Source organism: Larus michahellis, chromosome 1 (genome assembly GCF_964199755.1).
Source record: "Larus michahellis chromosome 1, bLarMic1.1, whole genome shotgun sequence".
In the NCBI taxonomy this organism is placed as follows: domain Eukaryota; kingdom Metazoa; phylum Chordata; class Aves; order Charadriiformes; family Laridae; genus Larus; species Larus michahellis.
The window spans coordinates 25225884-25244278 of NC_133896.1; the positions used below are offsets into that span (position 1 = coordinate 25225884).

The following is an 18395-nucleotide window of genomic DNA, read 5'->3' on the forward strand; positions in this document are numbered from 1 at the left end:
CTTGATGGTGCAAAATTCTGTAGACTTGATATTTTGTCAGAAAGAAAATGTTCCAATAAATAGGGCTAAAATAAAATTTATCTAGATGTTTGCTTGGAATAATAATTTTTATAATATTCACTCCCATGTAAGACTGGGGATCTAAGATCCCATAAAGAAAAGTTTTGACTAACAGAGACCATGATTAGAGTGGAAAAGCTGAGAGAGAAATTTGCTGCTGTTTCCAGTATATGAAACGTGTTCCAAAATGAAGTAGAAAAATAAATTTGCTTAGATGGCATTCTGTGACACAGTAATAAATCTTCACCTGAAATAAACATCCACCTCCTTGCTGGTAGTGGATAATTTTGCAGTGAAGGGAAATCAACTTTGGCAAAAAGGACTCTGTCACTAATTATGGTATCAGCCCACATAACCTCTGACAGCAGCGTAAATGTGGTGAAAAGTCTGGGGCTTACGGTTGAAGATGATCAAATATCAAATCATTGCAGTTTCTATGGTAAAGAGAATGGGTAGGTTAAAGCAGAAAAAATACATATACAAAGGAAAATGATGTGGCAAAATAAAAGCCTGAAGAGGCAGGATTAGGGGTTTTTTTTAGACTTAAAGCTGGTGGGTTTAGAGGTCTCAGGTATGCTACAGCAGCTGCAGCTGAGAGTGCAGTGAGCGACGCTGCAGCATTTAGCACTTGAGATTATTGTTACTTTTGACTAATTTTCTAGTAAGATATAAAAAAAAAAGGCAAACCCAGACATCAATGGGAATTTTTTAACTTAATATGAATACTGCAGGAGATCCACACTTGTTTTGACAAAAATTTTGCACTTTCCATCTAGACACATTCAGCATCGAAATTGTTCTCATTAGCAACCGTCGTTGGACACATATTCATAAATCAGCGGCTTCTCCAAAAGTGTGGAAGTGGCTGATTTGCTGTTTCCATTGCTTACATACATTTGGTAGTTAAAACATACACTATTACAAATACAAAGCATTACATTTTCCTTATGTTAAGAATTATTAAAGATATACTTCTTGTAAATAGCCATTTCAGAAATTAGGGTAATTAATTTACTTGTTCTTCCTTCTCGTTCTTCCTTCAGTATCTTCATAGCAGAGCAAACATGAAATAAATTATCTGCAACGTACTTTGACTCAAATGAGATCAAAACGGTACATGTGATTTCCTTCTGTTTTCACAGAAAACCAAGTTACAACCTACAGGTTCACCTCCTCCCCTGTAGGAAAAGTCAGCTGTAGGATTTATTTTCTTGCAGAAAACTGTTACTGCTGGTGAAGGTTAAGATACAAAGAAAAGTAACTTTTCTTTATTCGGTGCTCAAATTCTGTAGGCCACATTGTTAGTTCTAATTTAAAAACAGTCAAAAAATTGTTCAGGTAAACAACTAAAAAGTTATTCAGTCTTAATGACTAATACCAACAATCCTTTGCTTGTTGGTTACCTTTTAATCTGTGGATCAGAAAGACGTTTCTGAGAAGTACTGTATTTGCTCCAAGAAAATACCAAGGTTCAACGCCAGCCTAAAAGAAAAATACAGATTTGTCTGACCTATACCTAGCAGCTTTGCTTTTAAATTTAAAGCAAATGTTCCACTACAGTTTCACCAATGAGATTAAGCAGATGTGAGAACAGGAAATATTTATGTTTCAATAGGTATTAATAAATGCATTTGACAGAACATGAATGTGTTTTGGAAGAAAAATGTTAAATTTTTGAGAAACCAAGTGGATATAATTATATTAGCACACCTGTGACCACCTGCTCTACCAAATAATTCACTTCCAAAGACATGGTGTTAAGAGGCTGTGAGAGTTCGCCGAAGTCCTGATCAGCAAGGAGCATGAAGGAGCGAGGAATGTTTCCACCATGAACATTAAGCTTTAGGAATAGATTCAGACTGTTATTTTCAGCCCAGGATTTTCATTTACTGCTGCAGATGGAAAACGGTGTGGGAGAAAGATGTCAGTCAAGGATAGCGATCAGATGTGATGTTAAACATGATTTCCGGTACTACGTTAGTGTCGACAACAGGTGAATGACCCAGCGTTAGTCCCATTCGTGTCAGTCTCTCATTGTGCATCGAATTTTGAGAAAAAGCAAATTCTGCCAGGCTCCCTGGGCGAGGCTCAGGTACGCCCCATCCCTCCCTGCTGCATCCTGCAGGGATGGAGCCTGGGGATGTGTCTCTGAAGAAGGCTGCACCGCCTTCTGGGGAGGTCCTGGAGTCAGATACCCGGGTGCCCAAACCCCAGCATATACTATGGCATGTACCTTCCCCTCAGCTTGCAGAAGCTGAGCAGCCCCCCATGATGCTCTCTTCATTGAACAGACTGGGGCTCTTCCCTTTAGTCAGCATGACTCTAATTTCTTCTGTCTGTGAGTTAATGCTGGCGCTAGACCTTTGTAGGGAGGCTTTTGCTTTGTTTTGTTATTTTAATAGAAGTTTCTCTTGATTATTTGGATGGTCCTATCCATTGTGGTGCGAGCAGTTCAAGGCTTCTGGAAGCTCGATGGTGCCCAAGAGAGAAAGTGCTTTGATTGTGTTCGCAATTGCAAGGCAGCATCTTCCTGAATAGTGGGATCTGGAGGTGGGGGGAGACTGAAGATCTTGTCTTTTATGAAGATGCTTTCTCCTTGGAAATCTCATTTCTGTATTGTGACAAAACCTCCCCCTGGGACCACCGCTGGGAAGAGCAGCAGCGCAAGGCATTGTCTTGTCCTGCGGCTGCAGCATCTATCATCAGATCACGCGACAGGTTTTCTCCCTCTCAGGAAGGTAATTTCTTGTCAGAGTCCCTGTTTCAATTACCACTTTGGCTGAGGCTGAGGCTAAGGCTATGATGTCCACGACAGAGAGAGAGAGTGTGCATCTTTCTAACTCAGGCAAAGCAAAGAAGACAGAATGTAAAGTTAGATTTGATTTAATTTTCAGTGAGCCTCACTTGTGTAGTCTGGCATGTGTTCAGCCACCTGTAGGACTGGTTTACACAGAACCACTGCTTTCTTAAAACTTTTTGGGTTTAGTTGCGTATTACTTTATAGACTTTATCTTGAAGTCTGTAACTCGTGTTAGTTGAAGGTTTTTCTTTTACCTATTAGATCCCTTTGCTGGAGGATTACTACTGTCTGTTCATTTCCAGCAGTGGAGAGACCATGTAAATTATTCTTGAACGTAAAATTAACGTACTGCTTTTTGTAATTGAGGCCCTCTAAGATTTTACCTTGGGTAATACATCCTTTTATAGAGCATACTCTTAAGGTCACGTGTTTTCTTTATGGCTTTAGTTTCTGCTAATCGTAATATCTCCAGTAGTGGAAAAAATGAAGAGAAACTGGAACTGCACTTACTTTTTGCATTCTGCTTGTGCCTAGTAATGTAACCAGAATCAGCATCGTCGATGCAATGAGAACCATGCAGTTATTTAGGAAAACAGAATAGCTTGTCGGAGGAACTTGCAGTCTAATTTGTGTAACTTTCCTTTTTTCTGTACCACTGGCACACAGAGGGGGGGAAAGGCTGACAAACCAAGTGTCTTAACTGAGATAAGAGATTAACAACTAGAAGTTTGTCTGCCTAATTTAGCTTCTCTAAAAGCATGAAGCCTTGTGGCAGTAATTATCTTGCAGAGCTATAGTCACTCTGATAAATAACATTTTTTTCCCTTTTTTTCTGTTTGTGTTTACATTTTTCCTACATGCTTATACTAAGCTGTAATATCTCATAAAACATAAGGTTTTCTTTGGGCAAGTCTCTTACTTTCTGCATAGTTTTGTCACCTAAAGTTAAACATATAAATATTTTTTTTAGAATTGAGACATCATTCGTTGCAGAATTAATTTGACTTGTATGCACAAGATAGTGAACATAGTATATTTAATAGAGAAAAGATCTCTCTTTTTCTTTTTGTGCTTTTTTGCTTGGTTCTGATTTTCCCTATGAGGATATAATTTCAGTTCTTTGGGTTTTGCCATTAATAAATTTATTATTATTTTTTATTACAAAAGTCATATAGGAAAACCCTGATTTGTCTTATCAGAGAGAAAAGCCAATTTTCCCATGTAGATATTTAATCTTGGATGCTCAAAAATCTACCTTCTCTCTCTCCCATCCTCTCCCCCCAAAAGTTTGGAAATTAAGTTTTAGGAGTGCATCAATAAATACAAAAAAGTGCAAAAGTACTACGTACAAAAGATTACAAAGTCCTGTCACTCTCAGGCCCATCCTCTGCCCCAGTTAAATTCTGTTCTTTTATTTGTTGCAGGTGGGGAACTCAAGGGGATTTCACCACTACTCACCCTCGGCCTGTTGTCAAAGTGAAACTCTTTACAGAAAGCACCGGGGTGCTGGCACTTGAAGATAAAGAACTGGGAAGAGTGAGTATTATGTGTAGAAACAAGAAATACGCGAGAAACGATGCGTAGGAATGCGAGTGTTGATAAAACATGCCATAAAATGGTATAAGGTATTCAGTACAGCACCTGCTCTGCTGCAGCTGTGCCAAACTGTGCTTTTTCTTTTATGGGTGACTTTTTGTAGTGATATGTTGACTTGGATTTGCATTCCAGAAATTTGCATCAGGGATCCATGACGATTCTCTTTATCTTCTTTAAAACTTTTTTCAATTCCTAGCTGACCTACCGATGCTTGCAGCTATTCAAACTAGGAGCAAAGAGGAGAGAGAGAAGACTTGTTGTGTAATAAATATAGCAAACAATTGGGCAAAGGGAAGGAAGGACTTAAGTGATGGATGGATGGAGGTGGGGGAAGGAGAGATGGAAGTCACGTGTCGGACTAAAATACGAGTTCTCACTCTTGTACTGCATGAACTTCGCTTCCCTTTTCATGTTTACCCTATCTTGACAATATCACTTATCCTTCTTAGGCCAAAATCAGGGGCTAGAGAGTGCAGTGTATCATAGAAAAAGGAGAGCAGTGTGAACGAGGCAGAGAGGGTCTGCAAATTCCGGCCTCTCATCTCCTGTTGAAATTCTCCTCTCTGACATGTTAACGCATGGTGGAGAGCTCACATTTTAATGCTCAGAATCATGCTGTTTCTCATTCAAGCAAGGACAGCTTGTTTGGAAGAGCAGAGCTCTTCCCCACTTGGTGTGTTCCAAGTGCAAGCGGCTGCACAAACCCACGTTCTCCCACGCATTGTGTCACTTGTTAAGGTCAAGACTGTATCCCCAGTATTACTACGTCTTGCCTCCTCTCATGTCCTTCCAAGAGGCTTCCAAGGTCACTTGGTCAAGGACAGCCAAGCTGAAGGTGGGATCTGCATGGGGAAGATTTCCCGTAGGGGTGACACACTGTCGGGAGTCGGGCAGGCATTGTGGCAGATACAGCAGAGGAGCCGCAGCGGTGAAGCTGAGCAGCCCAAAGCCAGCGATATCTGGATCCAAAACAATGAAAAGAGACACTGAAAGGGTGGACTCAAGGGAACTGCATAGTGCTGTTAAATACCAAGGAGTTTCTTCTCTGTTCCTGCTTGCTCAGTCCTTTCAAAAAGCAAAAGGAAAGTCAGTGCAAAGGTGCAGGGCAGTGGAGAAGGGACTATGTGGCCTTTGTGAACAGTAGCCAGCATAGTCATTGCCAAGGAATCAGAGGAGAAAAGAAACTAACAGAATGAAGGGGCTAAGAAGTACAAGTGTTAACAGGATCCTCTTGCTCTGCAACATTAAATAGCTAAAGTTCAGGTATAAGCTTCGTCTGATTTCTTACACTGCAGCTTGCCTGGGTTTCTAGGGGAGGAGGATAAAAGATTTTAAATTATTTTAAAGAATGGAAACATTTAAAATGTAAAATACTGAATACAGCTTTTGCCTTAACTGTATCGTATGGCCCCAGATGGTTTGTTTTGTGGTTTTTCCCTGTCTCCTCTCCCTTCCCACTCCTGGCTGCCTTCTGACATATCTGTATTTGTCAGATGGCCAAAGAAGGAGGTCATAACTTTCCTTTCTTGGTTCAGAGTGATGAGAGGAGAGAGAAAATGAAAACAGATAGTCGAGAGGGGCTGGGGCTGAACTCACTGCCCTGTTTTTGGATGGAGTCTGACCCAGCTTTCCCAGAGACAAAGCAAGACGTATAAAAGGTGAGGGAGGAAAGAGCAATCTTCTGTTTCTGTTGCTCATTCTTCCTCTCCTGTTGTTCTTCAGCAGTCTGCATGCTCTTAACAGATGCTCTGAGGTTTGGCAATTAGTACCAGAATTAGCCTATTAAAATCATTGCTTTTTGCTGGGGCTTTTTCCCCCCTTGTCACAAAGGGCAAAGGCCATTGCCTTTTTTCCCCTTCTGTTAAAGCTTGTGCTGAGATTGGGTGTAGCAAACAGAAGTACCTGAGAGGTGCTTGGATACTGATTTTACATTTTATAATCCATTCTTGATTTACGAAAAATTACTAGTCCCCATCCTTGCCCACAAAATACCTTCTGTAAAAGATAAGTCTGTACAAGGTAAACCTCCCACAATGACATTAGGTACGGTGCATGGTCCTTAGCAGTGGAAAAGAACATGAAAAAGGGCATGTCAGCTGTGGTAGCCATCAGCCTGTTTGGGCATCTGCTCTGTCCTCCTGCACCTCCCAGGTCTGGCAGTACCCAGGTGCTGACAGAGACCTTCCAGCTGGTGGAGAAGGGGGAATCTGCCAACTTACCCCTCCGGTTTAACCAGAGTATTTGAGAGGGATGGTTGCTAGCTTCAGGGTAGATTGGGAGAATATTTGACAGAATTTTTACAAAATAATTTTAAGGTATTGTGTAGTCTCATGGTATACGTTTTATCTTTCAAAGGCTTGTTTTGTTTTCAGTGTCTCCATTTTCAGGTTTGAGAGATTTAAATTCAAGTAGCCTTTGAAAAATTGCAGGATCCCACTAGATAAGTTTAATTCTAATAGGGTTTGGCAACTTTATGCCTGGTTAGTGCACTGCAGTGATGTGCAGGGGTGCAGCTGACTCAGGTAGGTTTGTTATGCTCTGAAAAGGCCTGAAGATACTTCTGCTGGTATTTTTTCTGTACTTAAAAATTTAACTCAAACCTGTGCCTTCTGAGGTGGGCTTGCTGTGGACATTAATTCTCATCTGTCATGTACTTTCTTCAAAGCATGTGTCTTGACCCAAGACCACTTTTCTGCATTATTGAAGTTCTCATTTCCCATACCCTGCAGTTATTGTGAAGGTTTTGTCCTGTTTAATCTATAATTAGAAATAGAAGGCGACCTTAAGCTACACGATTTGAATTTTGAACTTCCTTCAGATACCAAAGGGTTTCTTCTGCCACCAAGGGATCAGCTTTTTATGAAAACAGATCTAAGGTGTGAAATGTGGAGCCAGCAAAGGTTTCCCCAGAGCCACAGAGGAGAAGGAGTTTCCACAGACCCCATCGGTGCATGGCAGTCTCTCGCACTTACGAACTTCAGATGTAGGCCCTGATCTCGGTATGACGGCACTGCAGCTCCTCAAGTTTAAGCAGGAGACACTGCTGATTTCCAGAAGTAACTAGCTCACATTGGAGCAGAAAGGATGCAGGTTCATGCTTTCAGTAGAGAGGGCAGGCCATACTTACAGCTTGCTTTATTCCCTGTTGGGAAGCAGAGGCTGGGGGCTGCTCAGCTTCTGCCGTAGAAGTCACTCGGTGAGCACCACCTGACAGAAGGGTTGTCGTCTTAACACCTTCTCACTGCAGGTCATTTAAGATGTGCTTGACCAACAGGAAGTAGTACTTACTATGTTGCTTGTCTGGCAATGCTCTCTTCCTCTAAAAAAACCCCAAAATAAATCAGTTGTGAATACCAAGAGAAGATTTTGCTTGCTGGGGGGTATTCTTCTGGCTCCCTGTTGACCGCTTTAAGTGTCTTCAAACAAAAAACAAATCTTAACCTTGATTCTCTGTTCTACACAAACTGGAGGACAGTTGGACAAACTCAGTTTTCCACTGAAAGAAAAAATGGAGCCATGTGCTGCACAGGAGGGGAAAGGATGTTATTTGCTTTTGGGTTCTGCAGAATGTGAGCTTCTGGAGTCGCGGTCTGCGTCTGTGGTTGTGCGGACCTCCGCGTAAACTTCCAGAAAGTGAGGCAGGCTGCCTCTTGGAAGCTAAATTTCTTCTAATAAGGAAATCTTAAGAACTTACTTTATTCAAATATCTTTGAAATGTGAGGCACAGTTTTTGTGTGATTGACACCTATCTGACTGCTTCATTAATTTTTCTGTGTGCATACGGAAGGCACAGTTGACGTTTGCATTTGTACGTGCAACAACTGCGGAAGCATGAAGAAGCCTTCAGAGTTTGGAGTAAATACTTCGGAAAAATCAGCCTGGTGGTTTCTGAAACTCAGGGATCTGACACTATTTTTCCTTGATCAGTACTTTGTGTATGAAGATGTTCAAACCTAGTAATTCAAAGTGACAGCAGTTGTGCTTCCTTAGCGCGCGTGTGAATACAATGTGAGAACAGCAGGTGGTGTTTGAGTGCTGATACTTTTTGAATATAAGAATATTTCAGCCGTGTCGCTTTGACTATTCAATTAAAAGGGAACTGTTGTCTCACAACCTGCTTGTCACACTCAGCTGCAGCCAGCAATAATTAGCTGTGCAGTTATGGGTTTTTTTTCATTGGTGCTGTTACTCTAGGTTTGATTTAAGCCGTTATAAAATAGCTCTACTGGCGAGGTACCCATACTCGCATGATTGCCTAGTTTCAGGATGCGGGCTGCACTGGGCATGTTGGTTATCTTCTGTGCTGTGTTCAAAGGGCTGCTGAGCAGAAACGATTTCATACTGTGAATATGTTAATTTAAAGCCTGCCATCCTGGGGAATGTTTTTGTCCATCGCATTTTGAAATGACTGAGGTTTTGCAGGTCTGAGTTTTTCTGTCTGTTTTTTTGTTGGTTTTTTTTTTTTTTTAAGTTTGGAAAATGATAAGAGATTGCTTCCACTCCCCCTTTTTCTCTTGCTCCCCAAGCACTCTGCCTGTCAGCACCCTGCTATGTCTGGCTGAGTGTTATTTTTTCCGCACTAACAGGGATTTTCTCAGTAGCTTCTGTGAGAATGCCTCTCCTCAGAAATTCTTGAGATGTTTTCCATTCAGGCATGCCCTCTTTTAGATCTGGGAGAGAGGCTGTTTGGGAAGGACTTAAAGGCAACTTTTATCAATTGCTAACATATATTAAGGTAAGTGTTCCGTTGGCAGCAGCAGCAGAGATTCATTGATTGCATAAATTGCAGTCTTCCCGGTTCTTTGTCGACAACAGTATTTTAGATATCTCTCTCGCCGTGCACCTGTGCAGTTTTTCTGTTCGATTTTTTTTTTCTCTTTAACCATCTGTTACCTGAAGCCTTGTGTCGGTGTTTCAGCTGTAATACAATCATAGCTGAAAAGCGAGAGATTGCTGAATAGGTGAGATAATGGAGCTTGTGTAAAATTCTCATAAGCTCCCTTGTTGATCAAGATCTTATTAAGCCTTCCTTTAGGGGATCCGTAGGTGAGAACTTCTCTAAGGGAATAAATTTCAAGAGAGTCACCTTCTTTTCCCATTTCTACCTCCACTCTTGCCCCTTCCCTTGAGCTTTTGCTTCATCCTCCTGGCAGCAGTGCATCATGACTTCATGCTCAGAGGACGAGTGCCGTGCTGTGCTTGGCCGGCTGCTGCTGGGGCATTTGAGGGAATTTCTCTTCTTGTCACACTGACAGCAGCTTCTGGCTTTCTGACATTAACCTGTCTTTAGACAAGGGGCTGGAATAAGTCAGAACAAGTCCAAACTTTGAAGTTAGGGGAGAAGGTGACTTGAGAGGAGTCAGTAGACATTTCTAGTCATCTGTTTCCAAACCAGCTTCAGTAATTTTTGGTCTGTGATGTTATTTTCAAATCAGTAAACCAGAGTGTGTTTAACTAGGAAATTTTCCTATGATCTTTGCTCAGACAATGACCAGCACCATAAATTTGTGTGTGCCAAATAATAATGGATGCTTATTTCATAACATAAAATTTGCCTGTCCTCTCTGCTTGCACTGGCATCTTTTCAAGTCACTACATTTTAAAGCATGAAAGAAAAAGCCTTTCATAGAATAAATTAGTCTTGTTGCTTGATGAAAGCTTCAACAAATGCAGTTGAGGGAGCCTATTATCTTATGTCTCGGGCACTCACTGTTTTTCATAATTTTAAATAATCACAAATTGAGATAGAAGTGTCTCTGGTAGACCATGGGATTTAGAGAACTTGGTTTCTCCAGTTCATTGTGGGATTTCTTGCATGACCACAAGTGTGTTGTTTATTCTGAACAGAGCTGGCAATGCTGTTCATGTTTAAGGCCTTTTGACATACGATTCACGGTTTTGACATACGATTGCTTGTAACTCAGCCAGACCTTAAGTGTTGAGGCTAAAATTTTTCATCCTAGGTGTGGAATAAGATAAAAAGAAAACGTGGGCTTGGTCAATGGCAAAAAGCAATCATTTGTAGCGCCATTTGTGATCTGGAAGAGCACATCAGTCATGGGAACTTCTTTTGTCTCATAAAATCTTCTGGCTTTCCTGTTGGGGACCATGCAGTTTGAAGAAAAGAGAGGAAGCTGGGTACCAGCAGGGACTCCCTGGAGTGGCAGGGAGCAGGGCAGGATGGGGGACATTAGGGCAGCTCCAGGCATCGGGCACCTCCCTGGGGATGAGGACAGGTTGAGGGTCTGGTCTGTTTTTTGAAGAGGGCCCCAGACCATGTTACGAAGAGGAGACTGTTGATGGGCTGTATCTTTATTTTCTTTAAGCTTGTGTGGTGTGAGTTGTACTGAGGTGAGATAAGGGTTTTCTGTAATAGCATGGTAAGTGTCATCTGACTCTCAGCCAGGACATCAAGGAGCAGGTTCAGATCTTCTTCACTTTCATCTTTTTAGCTTGTGACAGTGAGCCAAAACTCAGCATAGTCTTCTCAGAATTGCCATGATTACCAAGGTCTGGGGCCCAAGGTCTGAGATCTCAAAATGTGTCTTAGACCACCCCAACTTGTACAATCTGTCTCATTTCAAATATTTGGGTCACAAGAGTGGGTAACTCCAGCGGCTGCGTTCAACTCTTGAATATCATGGGGTTTGGGTAGAAGTAGGGGATGGGGAGGGGAAGGATGGGATACAAGGACATGAATTGGCTGAAGGTGAACTCAGCTGGAAGTGTGGGATGGGGGAAAAAGTAGAGTTTATCTTGACTCTTGATTTTTCTCATGCGCTTACGGCTTGCCAGTCTGCTTGCCTCTTAGCTGAATTGGTCCCTTTTGAAGACTGCATTTTCTTTTCATAACAGGATAACTGTGGCCAGGGATGGTTAGCTTGAGCGATTTATCTAAGCATGGGAATACCAATAAGAGGTATTTCTGCACAGCCTTTTTGACTCTGAACCTTCTGCTTGGTTTTCTGCTCTGAGAAAGCAAGATTGTTCCAAGTTTGGTTTGTTCAAGTTTTCAGAGTATTTTGGACAACTCAACTTTTTTTGCATACCTTTAAAAGAAGATATGATCAATATGCCAAAGATAGAGGAGAGTTAATAGTTGCTTCGCTGCATTGACTGTTTGGCTCAGGTGTACTTCAAATAACAACTTCCATTGTGATCCATCTGGGGACTTAAATACACAACGGAATCACAGTAAATGATGGTTAGTTAAGTCATCAAATGATATTAGCTTCATGTCTTTCAACCTGTCATATTTTAAGTCCAGGAGAGAAACATTTTCATTCATTCATAATTTAGAAAGAGTGTTTTGAGAACATCACCTTGCACAAATCCATAATTATGTTGCTCTATAATATTTCAGATTTCTGTGTTTATTTTGCATCCAAATGAGGAGAGGCATAAAGTGAACTTGCAACTTTTTCAGTTACATTGTGGCCTGAGGAAACGTAATACTAGATATAATCAGGCCACGTGGTCAAGTATTTTTAATGATCATGAGATGATTGAATTTACTGAGTTATCCCACACTGTTCTGATACTATTAATTTGCCTCAAATCAGCTGAAGCAATGCAGCACACAGCAGCTATGTTTGGTGTGTAGCATTCTGGTCATTAATAGTTCATTACTCGTTTTAATGCAGCTTATCTGGGTCCTGGTTTGAGGTTAGTGGCCAGCCCAGCCCAAACCACAACAGCCTGTTAGTTTATTTATTGTAAAGACAGTCCTAGAGTAACAACTCTTGGTTCTCTGTGCTGCTATTGAGTAATCTGCTATGGTGATATTCACAGGTGTGACAACAATAAAATACGATAAACTAAACTAAACAAAAATAAAAATTAATTCAGAAATGTATGATGTAGTAGGAATTTTATGAAACTTTTAGAAGTTTTAGGCACAGTGAAGGGTATCCTGTAGGTGTGTTTTATATCCCCCAGAGAAGACATATGAGTTGATACCATTTTTTTTTTTAAAGGAGATTATAGAACAAGTAGAACATTAAAATCCCTTAAGCAGTGCGGAAAGGAAATCTGAGACAATAACCTAGGAAGGTTCTCCACGGACAACGGCAATGACATTGCACTGCAGTGTGCCATAATGGAGACAATGCTTTTAATACAAATTTCAGCAACTTTTGACTTTTCCTATTAAGGAACATTTGCCCAGTGTTCTGCTTTCAATGATTTCACGATACACTTTGTGCCACCTGATGAGATGGTACACAACAATTAGTATTGCCCTTAAGGGCACTATTAGTATGCAGGTTATTGTGTAGATAATTAATGCCTGTCAAATGCTTTCTGTGCATGTGTGTACATGTGTTTGTGTGTAAAGATAAAAAGTTTAATGACAAAGTTCTTTTAGCTCTCATCGTTTGAAGCCAGCAGGCATGACAAAGTGTACTACAAACACAACTGAGTGCATACTTCAGTATTCTGCCAGGTACTTATTCATTGCGAGAGCTTTGAAAACGAAACTCCAGAATACTTCTTTAAGAATTCAGAAAAGGAATTGTCAGTAGTGAAGTTATGAATTAATTACACACTTGTCTGCATACATTTTCGTCAACATTCTAAAAACTCAAGAAATTGAGAGGAGAAAGATGTCACTTGAGATGCATGAGCTCTAGTAAGCTGTTACAGGACAACAGAAACGGCAGCCTGTACAAATGAAAAAATTCATATCATCACCTACAGTCCTATGTGAATGCCAAGTGATTATATGCATGGAATGAGTAATAATTCTGTTTTTTTTAATCTTGCATTTAAAAAGATAAACAAACTAAAAATCATTTTCTGTTTGCTGCATCAGAACGCAAAGGTTGCCATACTCATAATGCTTTTAAATGTTTTTTATGGGATGGCTTTTACTCAAAATGAAAATCAGCTTGTTCCTTGGGAAAGGAGAAGCGTTTGGTATGCATTTGCAAAAAGAAAAGAAAAAAAAGTAGCCTCCTGGTTCATTAAAACTCGAATATACTGATTCTTCTACTGCCTCTTTAAAAGGCTCTGAATGTATTCAATAGATCCGACAGGTTATTTCTCCCACTGGTGTTAGAAAGGTTGCGCTCTTGATTAGGAGTGATGCATTATGTTTCTCTGCTTCACGAGAGCTCCTGGTATGAAGAGGACGCAGGAACGCGTTTTCTGCAAAATACTGAGATGAGAAGCTGAAGGCCTTCAGCTTACGTCATCTTTCAGATGATTAGATCTGAATGACACTATTGTAATATTTTTGGCTTAGTAACGTCTGTTAGATTTATGCTCGCTTGGAGATTCTTACTCAAGTCCTTGATTTAACTTTCCTAATAACACAGAGGAGAATATATTGTGTTTTATATATGTGACAAAAGGCACAAGTACTGTGCATAAGAAATTAACTTGATGGTTAGCATTATGATTAATTTTAGTTTTCGGGAAATAAAAGATGTGAAGAATGCTGCTTTTTAGAGTGTTGTTACTTTTGAAATACTGCTTCATGATAATGGTAATTCAGAACTCACTCAATATTACAAAGGTCTCCCTAATAGCGCGTTTAGAATATTTTAGAGTCTAAATTGATTCAAAAGTAGTGCTTATAATAAGAGTGAAAGGAAATTATATTTCAGCAGCATTTAACTGCTAAACGTGTGACTGTGGGTAAGGATTTCATGAAGTAGTAATATTTAATTATACTCACTGTAAATGGATAAACTTTCTGGATGGTAAATAAATAAATATTTAACAGCTTGTGACTAATATTAATCTGAAATTAATGGTTAGCGGGTAAAACTATCAAGAAATGTATATAAACTTTTAAAAAATGAAATGCTTCAAATTCCATGTATTTTTATTTTTTTACACGTCTACCACAAAAAAAAGGTTTGTTTCATATCACATCTGGACTGGACGTAGTGTCTTACATTTATCATACTCCATTTGCAGCAAAAGTGCTTTGGAATTACTCTCCAATTTCTGCAATTTTTACTATAATTGTCTTTTATTAATGCGAATGTTCAAAAAATGGAGTTGGTAAGAAAAAAGCGCGTTTTGGTTTTCTTCACTGAAGCGACGTCACTGCTGGAGGGGCGAGCTGTTGCATAATGCTACAGCAAATTGTTTCAATAGGATGTTTCCCCAGAGCACTGAGTAGTATAAAAGTTTAGGTTCTTGTTTAATTGTGCACGACCATTTCAAAGTGTCAGCTCTTCCTTTTTGTGTAAAACTGTTAATTCAGAATGAGCTAACAGAGAAGGAAATTTTATTCACTCATAATATGAAAATTCCCATCGTAAGAAAATTAATGAGTTCATTTTGGAAATTTGTCTATTACAATAAGATTGAGTCAACTCATTTATTAGATTTATGAAACCTTTTTTAGTCGTCTTTCAGATCAGAGGAGATGCAGGAATCTTCACTGCTTAGAAGTTTACATTAAAGACTATCAGGTTCTTTTTGTATCAGCTCATTGAAGTTTTTATTTTATGACTTGCAGGTAGTGTTGTATCCAACTTCCAACAGCCCAAAGTCACCTGATCTGCATAAAATGATAGTCCCCAAAAACAGCCAGGACAACGACTTGAAAATTAAACTGGCGGTGAGAATGGATAAACCACCTCACATGAAGCACTGTGGGTAAGTGTCCATTTCTGGCTGTCTGTATTTATTGTTTTGCCTCACTGTGCCTGTGTTTAACCATATGTAGCTAAAAACATAAGGTTTGTAAAACATTATGAATGTGTAGAACAGTTCCTATAGTGTGGCAGAGTGTTATATCCTTGTTTTATACATAAAGTTTGGACTAGTCAGGAATAACACCCATTTCAGACGTTCAGTGATGTGTAAAGACAGGTGATGAGCTATCTCTGACATGCAGAACTAAGAGTACAATGTGATACAGGAACTGGGTTAGAATCTTACAATTTATAGCACTTTTAAAAAAAAGTTGATATTTAGGAGGAACATGTTTTTCCATTACAATAGGATTAATTATATACCTGAATGTGATGGTACTTGCAACATAGTCTCTCCTTTTCTTTCTCTGTCTGCTGCATGGTATTTCTCTTGAAAGGAATTTGTGTATGAAACCAGTTTAAGGATGTTTTTCTGTCTAACAGATAGATACACACATATATATTTGTTCTACCTAACATATATAAGTGTATGGAATAGATTACTCATAAAGACAGCTCACCTGGCCAAGTGGCACCACTATTCTTCATCCCAGCTGCAAAAACCGGTAGTGTCGCCGACTGTAAGTAAGGCTGTATCCGTTGTTATAAAGCAATCACCAGGGCTGTTTTCCGTCCTTCTAACTTCTTCTGAATTAAGCAGAAGTACAAAAAAGAGGACTATTCAACGTATTAATGAAGAATTAATGTAGTGGCTATACTATTTAGATGTCTTTTAAATCTCCTGTTAATATTCTGCGCGTTGTATACAGACAGTAATTGCCAACATTTCCTATATTCAGTACTTAAAAAAAAAAAACACAAACTTATTTTAGTTTTGAAAAAGCTGTAATTGATTGGGCTGAAATTTCCCAGGTATGAACCTCAGCCCTCATTTTGGTTTTGGGAAACTTAGACACAAATGATGAGGACTGTAACAATGAGACTTGCTAGCTGGAAACCTGTGTCTGGTGACTAGGAGCTGAGAGGAAAGAGAGAGAAATCAGTCGTGGAGCCAAGGGGAGAGCTGGAGCTACTGAGCCCAGAGACTGGGACTGAGATGAGAAGACTGACAAGTAGGGCTGCAAATACATGAATAAAGAAAATGGGATAATGTGGCAGGAGAGAGCAGGAAGAGCAGGCAGATATGAGTAAGTTGGAGTGGAGAGGACCTACGGAAGAGAGAAAAGCGTTTATTTGTACTAAAGCATGATGCTCTCCAGTCTGTCTCCACTCCCGTCCCATTCATTTGCACTCACCAAACACCTCTGAAGTGGTTTGGTAATTGTGGCACATCCTTGTCTAGATTCAGTCCACTAGCATGGTTTCAGTCTCCTGCTGCTGGAGGGTGTTCAGACAGTTGAAGTAGTGAATGCTGCAGGGGTGGCATGGTGCTGCTTGCATTCTTCAACGGTTTGTCAAAAGGCAACCATGGCGATGGGATGACTTGAATAACATCAGTAGTTAATAATACACAGCAGATGGATCTAACTTGCATGTGACCTGGTTTGGTTGCATACTCCACGCTACAGCTACATCAGGGATGTTGTGTTCCCACGCACCTATCCCAACAGGTGACCAGGAGAAGTCCCCATTTTTGATCAGGTCACTGATAATGTTGGGATCGTGCTATCTGCAACCCCAAAGGTGTAACATGCAACTTATATTGACCTGGGTCTGGAAAGAAGAACAAGGCTCCAATGCTTCCTCCCATTGTGGCCCAAGGTTTCCATAGAGGCTCTCATGGCTGGGGAGCTGTCCTTCTGGGATCTTCAGAGGGTCTTTCCAACCTCCTGGTTTGCTTTTCTGTACTGGTTTATGTCATTAGTCTTCTTGTCTGAGCATTACATGGATTGCCCAGTCAAATATTGCTTTCAATAATTTAATTCAGTCATTATCCCTTTCATCTGCTCTTGCTGGTTACTTCCTCACATTGATTTTGAATTCTAATCTCTGGCACAGTTTTTTACTTCTTCATTTTACTTCAGAGTCACTGCCATCACTATTGTCCAGGCAAATATAGTTGTTCTTCCCACTAAAAATGCTCAAGGTCAGTCATCGTTTCCTTTTCTTTATAGCCATTAGTTATAAAGATTATTTCCTACACATTTGTCTAGAAAAGTTAGGGCACCGAGCACTCCTCCACCATAAATTTATGTGAAATGAAAAAAAGTTAATAATTCCTCCAATAACCATAGAAAAGGTTGATGAAATACTGTATGATGACACTGGAATTGCAGTGAGAGGAAGTAAGAAGGTATTTGTCGGGGAAAAAAAACACCTGCTGGAAGAATTATTAATGTGTACAGTCAGGAACCATTAACGTTATGAAATGTCATCATCCAGGCACTCTCTGCAGCATTCTCTTGACTTCTTGGGTGAGTATAAGTATGAAGTGGTCATTTGCTATTTTTTCAAGAGGAATTCCCACCTGCTTCAACACACAGAGTAAAGCTGTTCTGGTTCTGAACTGGTGCTGTGTTATCAGAGAAATCCTCGTTTGTGAAGAGGCTGGAAACACATGGTGGGTGATGAACGGTATTGCAGGAAGGCAAAAGAAGATTTTGTGGTTAAGGCAGTTGAGGGACGCCTGGAACAACTGGCTTTTAGTCTTGTTTGTGCTGCGTGGAAGGACCTGTCTGTAAGAGCCTGAAAACAAACTTTTCCACTTATAGTAACTTGTGGTATGTTGTTTCTTTCTTGTGCCCAGTTTGATAAACTGGAATCTGATTTCATAGAGGTGCCCAACGCTCACAGCTACTAGGTGAAATCAGTGGAAACTGGGCTGAAAATATGCATTGTGCTCTTAGATTCCAAATATCCTAAAAATTAGATCTTCATCTTAATATGTGAAGCCTAAAATTGTTGGTACTTTAGTTCTCCTGTTACCAAGGGAGAATAATACCACTTCCCAGCGTTGTAGACATTTGAAGGTAAATCTTGGGAAGCAACTGGTAGAAGTTGCCTACACACCTCACGAGCTGGGGGAAGTGGGGTATGGTCGCTTCTCTAACACATGGCCAAAGGCTTATGCTCTACTGGGCAGTGTTATTGCAGTTATTGCAGTGCCGGGTCTCGGCAACTCCCTTGGTGAACCTGCACAAGGTGGAAAAGCAAATAACTCGAGTCTCTCTATGAAGCGGTGTTTGCATAACATGCAACAGAATAGGCCATGGGAGACAATAATGTGTTGAAGAACTAGAAGGCAGCTGCTGCTATCCTGAATAGTGAAAAGGGCTAGGAGGTTTTTGTTATTTTATTTTATTTTATTTTATTTTATTTTATTTTAT

The 18395-nt window shown here is 40.2% G+C and overlaps 1 protein-coding gene across 12 annotated transcripts in view; it reads left to right on the forward strand.

The window, feature by feature from the left end:
* CADPS2 (calcium dependent secretion activator 2) overlaps positions 1 to 18395 on the forward strand; it is a 321334-nt gene that overhangs the window by 152853 nt on the left and 150086 nt on the right. For all 12 annotated transcript variants that reach the window (XR_012588637.1, XR_012588624.1, XM_074597183.1 and 9 more), the window contains exons 7-8: positions 4285 to 4396; positions 14931 to 15070. Coding sequence is in view for 10 of the 12 variants with exons in the window: in XM_074597183.1 (XP_074453284.1) it covers positions 4285 to 4396; positions 14931 to 15070 (252 nt within the window). In the remaining 2 variants the exon portion in view is untranslated. The remainder of the gene's footprint in view (positions 1 to 4284; positions 4397 to 14930; positions 15071 to 18395) is intronic.